General features: G+C 43.3%; 1 protein-coding gene across 1 annotated transcript in view; it reads right to left on the bottom strand.

Annotated features, from left to right (window-relative positions):
- The window catches only part of GTF2F2 (general transcription factor IIF subunit 2), a 78016-nt gene extending 67328 nt beyond the window's left edge, over positions 1-10688 (bottom strand). The window contains exons 1-4 of the mRNA XM_058800011.1: positions 10528-10688; positions 3962-4035; positions 3432-3450; positions 2517-2661 (exon numbers count right to left, since the gene is read on the bottom strand). Coding sequence (XP_058655994.1) covers positions 2517-2661; positions 3432-3450; positions 3962-4035; positions 10528-10593 — 304 coding nt within the window. The 5' untranslated portion in view covers positions 10594-10688. The remainder of the gene's footprint in view (positions 1-2516; positions 2662-3431; positions 3451-3961; positions 4036-10527) is intronic.
- Positions 10689-11651: the final 963 nt, after the last annotated feature.

An 11651-nucleotide genomic window follows, 5' to 3' on the forward strand; every position in this document is an offset into this window, starting at 1 on the left:
GAAGAATTCATTTTGTTCAATAAGACATATTAAAATATATGCAAAATCTTCTGCTTCTCACCCACCAAAAAACCACAGCTATGACAGCTGATGACAAAGATGAGATAAAACGACTGGAAGCACAAATAGCATTGTAGCATAGCAACAGTTGATGTACATATGGTGATGTTTATGGAACAGAATGTAGTTCATATTTAATGCAGAAATAACACCAAAACCAGCCTAGACAGCAAGACCTAGACAGCAAGAGACAAGTGTGCTTTGGATCCCTCTGCAGATATGACAGAAGCCATGCTTCCCACCAGCTCTGCTACACTCATGCTCAGGAACGCCACCACAGGGCTCAGTGATCTGCCCAGCAAGGAGACAATGCAATGCTCACATGTGCAACAGCCTTGCAAAGGGACTTTGCAACTACCACCATCAGAGTACTCAGTATTATTCACCAGGGCTATTTCAAATCACAGAAAAAGGAAAAGAAAATAAATGGGAGAAATCCCAGAGCTAATCCAAGCAGAAGACGTAGCACATGTGAAAGCCAGCACAGGCCAGATTTTTAACAGTATCTGGGATGGAAGGCACTTTATCAAGCTTCCTTTTAGCTCAGATCCACATTTTGGACACAATAAATTGCACCTTAGAAGAGTCTACTGCCCATTAAGAAATACGGGACCACAAGAGATTCAGACATTTACAATGAAAGAACTAAAGGATTTCTCCCAACACTACAAGTAGGAGAAGCATAGTTCAGTTAAGACAAAGCAAAATAAAACCTACAGAAAATCCATTCAGAAGACTAGAAATTACATCATGCAGAAAATATTAAATTACTTGTCAAATTTGACCTTTTTTGCTTGCTCTAAATGACCTGATGAGTCAATGTGAAGTGCTGAATTATCCAGAATATATAAACTGCCTACAGCATCTTCCAAGATCACAGCATATTTCAGAAAAGCCATCAAAAAGACAGTCACTCCAACATAAGGATCTCAGTGTTAAAGGACTACATAGAAAATAGATCTTAGGATATTCAATGTGTTTAAAAAAATGGTGGAGGGGGGGAAAAAATCACAAACCCACAATCAAACAAAAACCCCACCCTGTCCAAAACAAACCCAACTGCTTTACGCCATTTGCTCTGGTTGATTTGAGTCCTCAATAAGGGTATTGACTGAGAGCAGTAGTGCATGAAGCACTTTTTATCCATATTTCATTTGCCTAATTCTTCAATTGCACCCTTCTAGATGACATCTGCAGTTCCATACCAGCTTAATCTTTGGCCCATGGCTGAAACTGATATATTGCTTGTGTTACATGGTGCAGATTAAAAAAAGAAAAAGGACAACATGCTTTTCAGAAAAAATATGCTAATTATAATGTGAAGACTCATACTGATCTGTGAACCTAGGAATGAATGAATTTCAATTTGTTATTATTGCCTTACTCTGGATTGACTGATGTGCAAAGATATGTAAATTCTTACTGACTGTGTTTTCATGGTCAGTATAGTGGGTTTTTCCATGGGGATTTTCTGGCATCCAATACAGCAGCAGCCTTTCCTTCAGTTGGGACATCTGTACAGTCCACCCTTCAGACACCTGTTTTTCCACCAGCCATAGTTCACTTTGAAATTTGTTGAAAATGGACATGGAGCTCAAAACATGCCTACACATTTAAGCACGTGAGTGTAACCTCAGAAATATGATGCCTGTAAGGAATCTGACTGGAATTTGGAATATTTGTGTCATGTTCATTTTTCAAAGCAAAGAAATTCAAGCAAGAAAAGCACAGTAAAGTATATTTTTGACTGTACTGTCACTGTACCAACTTAAACAGAACAGCAAAATATTTTAGCCATTTTGCATTTAAATTAGTTTCAGGAAAACTCAGTGACTGTATGTTATGCTTGCTAATCTCAAACAAAAACAATTTTGACAGGGTCTATGCTTAGTCAGTGCTTCATCCCAATCATTTCTCATGTAACTAACCACCCTTTGCTCCCAGTTAAAATAATAACTTCTACTCAGTAAATCCACAGTCCTCAAATAACCCTTTCTAGTTGCTGGGAAATGCACAATATTTAACTGATTAAATTTTAAAAAATGAACAGAGGAAAAATCAGCATTCTTACAGAATTGTACTCACAGCAGAGACCAATTTAAGGAGAAAAAAACCAAATACTAGTTCATACAAAAAATACGTGGGAACACAAAACCATGCTTTTTCAGTCAAAACCCTAAAGGAGAATGTACACAATGTACTGCACTCTGCAGTGCATTCCACATTCCCCCTGTTCTCTCCAGCAGACTCAGAGATGAAATGTACATGATAACCCCAGAGAACTTAAATCAGCTGCTCAATCACACAAGTAAACAGACAGACACAAAAAAATTACAACAGCGTTATCTACGCAGAAAACACCAAAATCTGACTTACGAGTCTTCTATCTTTTACAGCACTGAATTATTGAAAGCAGACATACTGGAAAAGTCATAACAACTTTAATTCTAACTTACCTACTGAAGTTTCTGTGAACACTGTTAAGGTCTGTCCTCCCACACTTTGCAGAAGAAATGGATGTTCCCTTGGTGCACTGACTGAAGCAGGCTTTCCTCCAATATCACTGATGCTTGCAAGCTCTTCATTCAAAGTAAATGACACCTAACAGTCACAATTGCCACAGTGTTACCAAACAGACTCAATTACACTGTTTCCCAAGATATGGGGAAACAAAAAGAGAGAAAACACAAGTAGTATAGCATATTCCTATTTCAAAAATAAAGAGTAATATAAGAGTCCTTCCACACTGATCTCTTGTCAAAATACAGAATTCAAAGCTTTCATGTTCTAAACGAAATTTACTCAGCTTTCAAAAAGTTGTAAATTACCTCCTCCTGAAGTCAGAGAACAACTTGATTTTACTTGTTAAAATATATGGCATAACAGGTTTTCAGCCATTGCTCAGTATGAGTGCTGAAAAATGTTTTGCACAGCCAGCTGAGTTCCAGAAAAAGTGCTGAAGTACCACACCAAGTGTTACCAGCCTGGGACTCCTGAATTGTACAGCCCAGAAGAGGTTTAAACACAGCTCCTTTGCCATGTTCACATTGTACACTCAATAGAGAAGCTAAGGAAGCTTGAAGAGGGATGCTTCACACCAGCACCACATGCTTTTCCTGCGCATCCTCCTCAGCCTTTTGTACTAACACATCTCAAAGTGTCTGAAGAGAAGGTAAACAAAGTGAGGGAACAGAGAGACCTGATGCAAGTCCCACAGGCATCTATGGGCAGAGCTACTAACAGAATTCTCTCCTCCTGATTCTGCGGTACAATGCCTCGCTAGAGGTATAACAAAAAATATGTGACATTAGAAACCAGCACATTTTAAACACATTTTAGAATTCAAAACATAAACTTTAGCAATTACTTACTTCCGTTCTTCCTTGATTTCTGAAAAAGAAAATATTTAATATTTAATAAATACATAAATATTTGTTATAATAACTAATTCTATAAATATTAAAAATATTTAATGCTTCCATAGCCTAATTCCTCAAGTTTAGCTTTCCTGATAAAAAAAAGCTAATTCAAATTCTAGTTTTTTTATTTATCTTCAGGGCTATTCAACTTTTTGTTAGGCTGATGCCCAAGAATAAGTGGGAAAAGTCAGCATGTGAAAACAGAAGCAGCAAAATAACACATGTAAATAAAACCAAATTCTGCAATTAGGTTTCCTTAAACCTAGGAAATCAAACCTCCTGTAACGCAACAGAATGACTCCCCAGTATAATTTTGTACAATTTATATTCCTAATCACTACACAAGCAAACACTGATCATGTATCAGAGAAATATGCACACTGTTGGCAAGAAAGAGGATTATGTCTTAGAACAGGTGCAACATATTCTTATTTTACATAGGTAACTTCTAAGAAATGCAACCAGTAAATGTAAAGGCTTACTTGACAATCCTTAGTTTTCCCACTTCACCTCTTCCTGAGGCTTTACTCCACTGTTGAGACAAGTATTTGGGGACCTAAGAGAAGACAACAGAATTCAAGAAGAGCAGATTTTAAAATACCATATAAACTGTGTATGGGTAAATACTTTAAATGCTTTTACCTTGACCACTTCAGAATAAAGTATGAGCTGAATATAGTAGACAATAGAGAGCCATAGAGGGTTTTGATCGGCAGGGGCCTTAACAGACATCTAGTCCAAACCCCCTGCAATGAGCAAGGACATCTGCAATTAGATCAGTTTGCTCAGAGTTCTATCCAACCTGACCTTGAATGCTTCCAGGGATGCCACATCCACAACTTGTCTGGGCAACCTGTGCCAGTGCCTCACCACTTTCATTATAAAACATTCCTTCCTTACATCTAGTCTAAATTTCCTTTCACTTAAAACCATTCATCCTTGTCCAACTGCTACAGGCCCTACTAAAATGTCTGTTCCCATCTTTCTCACCAGCCCCCTTGAGGCACTGGAAGGCACCTGTAAGGTGTCCCTGGAGCCTTTTCCTCTCCAGGCTGAGCAGACCCAGCTCTCTCCATCTTCACAGAAGAGGTGCTCCAGCTCTCTGATCATCTTTGTGGTCTCCCTCACACCTGCTACAGCATGTCCACATCCTTCTTATGCTGGGGGCCCCAGAGCAGGACACAGCAATCCAGGGGGATCTCAACAGAGCAGAGCAAAGCAGAGCAGAAGGACAGAATCCCCTCCCTTGACATTCTGCCCACACTGCTTTTGCTGCAGCCCTGGACAGAACTGCCTTTCTGGGCTGCAGGTGCACATTGCCAGGTCACATCCAGCCTCCCACCTACCAGCACCCCCAAGTCCTTGTCCTCAGAGCTGCTCTCAGTCTTTTCCTCTGATACTATCCACTGATACTGGGGGTTATCCCAACTCAAGTGCAGGACCTTGTGCTTGACCTTGTTGAACTTTATGAAGCTCATGCAACCCCACTTCGTGAGCTGTTATACAGATATACACATATACATAAATACACATATGTGTATATATTCAGTTAGAGAGAGCAAAGAGAATAATGTAGCACAAAAAAAACCACCAATGTAGAGTCTCAAATGAGAGAAAAATCTTAGTAACTTCAATCTCAAATGCTACTATCCAATCATAAAAGGCAGAAAAAGATCAGCATCAAATTCTTAAACTAAGGAGTGTCAATATTTTATCAGATAAAATTGTACTTTTAAATATTCATTAGAAATTATCATCTCTCTGGGAAAAAAAAAATCAACCAACCAATCACAGTGATGAGAAGTTAGGCAATTTCTGGAGTGAAGGGAAGGCTTAGAGTCAGGGAACCTCAAACCTCAAGACCACAGCCTACTGCCACTCCTCCAACAGCAGAACCACACTAGGCAAATCTGCCTCCCATCACTCATTCCCAGCTCTTCACTGCACTGGGCAAAGTCTCTGTGCAGCTGGCCAGTATGTGGAAAGAGCAGACTGATCTAGCTAGGAGGAGTGGGTGACTTCTGTGCTTTAGTTGGGATGATTTTGTGTTTAGCAGGTGGAACAACCAGAGCAGCACCCCAAGCCATTTTCCAGAACAGCTGCACAAAGTCATGATTAGTCCAGGGACAGAAACAAGACCTGCATAAATGGAGAATTAAAAGCTGCTGCAGTGCTGTTACCTCACTTATACACCAATTCCTTCAGCTGCAAAGGCTGTGGTACCTCACCTACACACCAATTCCTGCAGCTGCAAAGGCTGTGGTATCTGCAGCATCAAGTGACCTGGGCTCAAAATGTACAATAAAGGCCTCTGGCAGCACACTCCTCAAAACTTTAGAGCTATGTTCTTTACTGGCACAGCAAAGTTTGTCCTGGCTCACACAGTCCACAGCTACTGGAAACATCTGTGCCCATGTGGAAAAACAGCGTGAGGCACAGCCAGTAGTGAAGAGAAATACACTAAGATATGCCTGCGGCATTTTCTGTTTCAAGCAGCAAAGAAGCACTTGGAAGCCTAATTTTTGTCTTGCACAGAGTAAAACTAAACAAAGCTGAGGAGAAAAAGAGCCTGTTCCAATAACTTACTGACAAAGAACAAACTCCTAACTTCCTGAAGCTCAAATTAAGTTAACACTACCTTTGCACTTATCAGTTCTTCAAGAACTCCACCTCTTGGAACTGGTGCTTAGTTAGTACTTTTAGCTTTAGACTCATAGCACCCCATGAAGTACATGTAGAAAAACTACAAAATCCAGACGCCTCCAACTGCTCAGACAAACTAAATGATAGTCCAGGTTCCCATGAAGTTCAGACAACTTTGGTCAAAAACACCACAAAAGCACAACAGAAAGCCATGAATTGGCACAATCTATTGATATATATATTTCCAGTTTTCAAAGTGGTTACTTTCTACAACAGATTCCATGCCAGATCAGATACTGTTTTCTTTCTAAACTCAAGATAAATGCTGTGACATGCTTCAGCTACTCAACAGAAGTATTATTACATGCTTGCACCTAATCTCTATTTATACTGCCAGATAATCAGGTAGATGCACATTCAGTATGAGTGGACAAGGAGTGAAGGGCTCTTATGGTGTTAAAATCATTGACTTGCTGTATAATACATTCAGACTGGGAATTAAGTCAGATTAAGAGGTTGCAGATCAATCATACTGCATAGGAAAGTCTCAAAGAGTGCATTTAATCATCTTTCTGCTGGCCTACCTGCAGTCAAAGGCCATGAAGAGAAAGACAAAGGGTTATGCAGGGCTGTGATCAAAGGATTACTTCCAGCTATCCATAGGTACTTCAGCTAAAACCAGGTGCTACTCACACACCCACATGCTAATGACGTAAACAATCAAGAAAGACTAAAGCCTTAAATGCCACAGACATCTTATTTTGCACCTTTCTTTTAACTTTAACATAATAATTATGGTAAAGAGTCAGGTTTCAAAATCTTAACAATCATTGAAAGAATACACAGAAATCAAGAGCAACCTGTTTTTACAAGGCAGAATTTTCACAGATCCCACAGGAGGAGTTTGAGAACTGCATATGCACAGAAAGAGTAACCTGTGAACAGAGTGCCTGCCCAATGAAAGGCAACTGAACACAGCCTTTCAGGACAAGTGGTCTTTATTCTGGGGTTTGTAGGTAAGAACACTCTTCTCTCCAAAAAAGAAAAAAAATGACAGTTTGATCACTAGAACAAATCTGACATACAAAGGAGCATCACTCCAAGCCCTCTCCCCACTGCTGCTCTCCTCTTGCTACTCACATCACAGCACTGCCCAGGCTGCAGCACACACAAGGCACTCTACAGGCAGTGTGGGACACGAGGGCCCCTGCTCCACTCATCTCTTCAGCCTGGGCACAGCTTCCTACCCCCCTTCAGAAGGGAAAACTCAAGCAGCCCCTCTCTGTAACAAACTACTTCCACTTTTCTGCAAAAAACTAAATTAGCTCTTTCTCTATATAGCAATACATACACAGTGCATACAACAGAAACCAAGGCTGATGTCAGAGTCTATGTTTAAATTTTTCTTTGAAAATACAAAGAAGAATTAAAAAAAGATATCCTCTTTCTAGCTATAGAACAATGCAGCAGATTAAATTTTAAAATCTGACCAACATACTCAGGGAACAAGAAAATTAACATTCTAATTGCTAACACTAAATGAGCTTCACTTCACCACAAGTACATAACCAAATAGTCTTACTATTTCTCTACCTTAGCTTTCACTGAAAATACAGAAATAAAAACCTAGTGCCTTTCTGGATTTGTACTAAAGTAATTCACTCTCTTTATGGTACCTCCTTTTACTGCTTATGCTTCTAAAATACTCACCGCTACATTTTTTTATTGCCTGTTAAGTAGTCTCTCTGGAATACTTCCTTTGCTAGCACAATGGATGCTAAAAGGAAATCAAATAAGCCAGGTGTTTTATTCCATCAGAGCTGAATGCTCTCTCCCCCAAAGGAAGGATAAATTCATCCTCGTTGTCCCAGCTAGTGAAGAAAAAAAGTACAGGTACCATGCACTGTCTTGCCACTGAGTTGGAAGTCCTACTAACAGATGTGGTTGTTTCCAAGCTCAAGTCCGAAGGAAATCAAAGTATAAAATCCTGCCTACCCCATGTTATGGTCTATCACTGTTAGCATCTTTTCAGTATTCTTTACTATCATTACAATACAAGCAGACAGACATAAGTTCGGAACACATGCATGAAGGACTACATCAACATTTACTTGGAAGAGTAATACTCCAGCTTTCCTTTCAGTCCTGTTTTCTCATTAAACAGAGTGGCACCAACTGTAAGCACAAATGTGCCTGAAAATTCCTTGCTTCAGGAAACACCAAACTGTATCAGACTAAAGGACAAGCAAGTTCAGTGTCCTGTCTCCAAATGCAGCCAATAGCAGCTCCTTCAGGAGGAACATACGAAGAAAATTTATTTCCCCAGCACGCTCTTCTAATTTCTAGGGTGTTTTAGCAGACATGAAGTTTGGCAGCATATTACTTTTTAATCTCTCAATTCAATTTTCTTGCCTGAGTTTGACTAACTGTGTCTGAACTTCTGTAAAGTTTTGAAATTCAGAATTTCCAGCTGCAAAAAGTTCCAAAATTTAACTACACATTGTGCAAAACAGTACCTCCTTGGCTCATGCTGAGCCCCACCAATGAATTAATCTGACACACCTCTAATTCTAGTGTTTGAACTGATTCTTTCTTGTTCATCTTTACCTATTCACTTCTTCCTTATCCACCCCTAACATTACTCATTGCTTCAGAGCTCTACAAGACTTCCAAATCAATCCTCTTGCCAGCCTAAAAGGTAACAAAGCATTTAGGAGTTCCCTCCACAGCCATCATTCCTTGTTGCCAGGAGCAGACCTGGTGCTCTCCTCTGTTCTGTTCCCAGGTGCACTGTACACTTTCCATAGCATGGGGGATGACACCATGGCTACACAGAGCATTCCAGACAGAGGCAACATCATGGTACAATAATACTTTCTCCTCTGTTTTCTGTGTCTTTTGTAATCATGTCCAATGTTGACTCTGCTCATTTGACATGTTCTTATAGAGTTGTCTCATTGTACAGAAAAAAGAAAACCACTCCTCCTGAATGACAACAACCAGCAGAAACCCAACTGCTGCATACCTATAATTAGGATTGTTTTTCTGTGTGCACACCAGATTAGATCTTTCAACCCTTAATTTCATCTGCCATTTTGTCATCCCGTCACTCAGCATGTCATGGTCTAGTTCTGCAGCTTTCTGCTGCCAGCAGTCACTGACAGTGCCCAGGAAAAGCAACCACAATTAGAGCACTTGCACAGTGCTTGTTGTGGCTTTGTGACACCACACACTCAGGTGTCAGTACAGAGGAGGAACCAGATGCAGCAACCTGCCCACCAAAAATTCTGCACAGCAAAGCAAGTCTGAAATCCACAACCATTTTTAAGGACCACAGCAAGAAGAAGTTTTGGTAGCTGAAGTATCATAGTGTTACACCCCCCTCACCGCCCAGGACGAGTATCTGGGTACCACCCTGTCCCCACAGGGTCTTTGAAGTTGATGTCTGAACCTGTCCCTAAAGGAGGAATGGGAGGAAGGAACTGCTTCTCCCAAAAGAGAATAAACATAGGTCTAGAAAAAGAGGAGCATGCCCAGAGGGGACTCAAAGCAGGCAGGGCACATGCTCCCCCATCAGCTTCAAGCTCCTCTTTCTGAAACAATCCCTGGTATTGGCAGCAAAATGTCTTGACAGCAAAGACACTGACTCCAGGGAACAGCGCAGGGCCAGCCTGTGAGTGGTGGCACCAGACTGGAGCGTGGTCCTGCACCAAACAGGTCTGATTTGACACCCTCAGTACCTTCTCACAGCCCCTCCACCAGAGCTGTATTTCACCAGCACTAAAGAGAGCTGTAATGACAAGACCCTGGTGTTTACTTTCCTTGTTGGATGTGGACAGTTTTTTATCAGGACGTGAATCTGGGCACACTCAAAACTTTTTCCAGCGCTCAAAGTTTTCAGGAAATAAAAGCTACACGGCCATGTTTGTTGCTCATCACAAACAAGGACAAGGAAGAGATGCCAGAGTGGTGAGACATTGGCACAAGTTGCCCAGAGAAGCTGTGGGTGCCCCATCCCTGGAAATGTTCAAAGCCAGGCTGGAAAAGCCCTTGAGCAACCCGGTCCAGTGGGAGATGTCCCTGCCCACCGCAGGGGGAGCTGGGACTGAATGATCCTTAAGGATCATTCCAAGCCCTCGACATTCTGATTCTGTGTAGCTCCCCAGCAGCCCAACTTTCCCTGCGGTGTCTCCTTTACTCAGCGGGCATCCGGACCCGGCCCCGCGCAGTCCCCGAGGAGGGGAACAGGCACAGCGGCCGTCCCGGGCCACAGGGCGAGCCCGACGCGGGCAACCCCGGTCTCACGGCACCCACCCCGGGCACGGCGGGGCGGGGACGCACGGAGGCACCCGGCTGCCACAGGCCGCGCTGGGCCGGGCCCGGGGCCGCGGCGGCGGCTCCTCACCTTCACCAGCCACATGCCCGTGTTCTGCTTGGCGCCGGTGAGGTCCAGCTCGCCCTTGTCGCTCATGGCGGGGCAGCGGCCGGGCCGGGCCGGGCGGCGGACGAGACGAGAGGCGGCGAGCGCGGCAGCGGAGCGCACCGGCACACGGCGGCCCGCGAGGGACAAACCTCCTCCGCTCGCACTGCACGGCGGGGCGGGCCCTCTCTGAGGGAGGGCCGCGGGTTCGAGTCCCCGCCCTGGCGGGACCGTGGGAAGGAGCGGGAATCCGTGGTGGCCGTAGGAAGTTCCAGTGTCACAGGATACCCTGGGTTCGAAGGCACCCATAAGGATCATCGCATCAAGCTCCCGGTCCCGCACAGGACGTGCTCAAGTGTCACACCACGTGCCTGAGAGCATTGTCCAAATGCTTCTTGAGCTCTGTCAGGCGCTGCTGTGCCCCTCTCCTGGGGAGCTGTTCCAGTGCCCAATCACCCTCTGGGTGAATTACCTATTCCTGATATCCAGCCTAAACCTCCCTTGAGAAATTTCAGGCTGTTCCTCCAGAATGGTCATGAGAGAAAAGATATCAGTGTCTGCCCCTCCTTTTTCCCTCATCAGGAAGCTGTAACTGCGATGAGGGCTCCCCTCGGTCTCCTCCGAGCTAAACAGACCAAGGAAGCTCAGCCGCTCCTCATACAGCTTCCCTGCAAGACCCTTTACCATCATTGCCTCCTTGGGCCGCTCTCCAACAGCTCAATGTCTTTCTTACACTGCAGCACCCAGAACTGCGCACAGGATTCAAGGTGAGGCAGCATAGCGCAGAGCCGAGCCGGAAGTTATTCCCTCCTGGTACCAGAAGAGTTATCCCAGCATAAATGATTAGGAGAACTGGAGGAGAAGCCTGGACAGAGGAGGCACTACCATGACAGTGCCCTTCTGTTTGGGAGGGAAATGGTGGCTAGAGGAGCAGCTCCTGTGAAAGGGATCAGAGCATCATGGTGTGCCCAAAGGCCACAAAAGTGAGGAAAACACAGCTGGTGAATGAGTTCCTGGGAATAAAAAGTAAAGATTTAAGCTTAGCTTCCCAGAAAGGGAACTCACGAAGAAGAGTTGAAGCAGGCTGTCTGAAGATAGGAGTGCATCTC

This window comes from Ammospiza caudacuta, chromosome 2 (genome assembly GCF_027887145.1).
Source record: "Ammospiza caudacuta isolate bAmmCau1 chromosome 2, bAmmCau1.pri, whole genome shotgun sequence".
NCBI classification, from domain to species: domain Eukaryota; kingdom Metazoa; phylum Chordata; class Aves; order Passeriformes; family Passerellidae; genus Ammospiza; species Ammospiza caudacuta.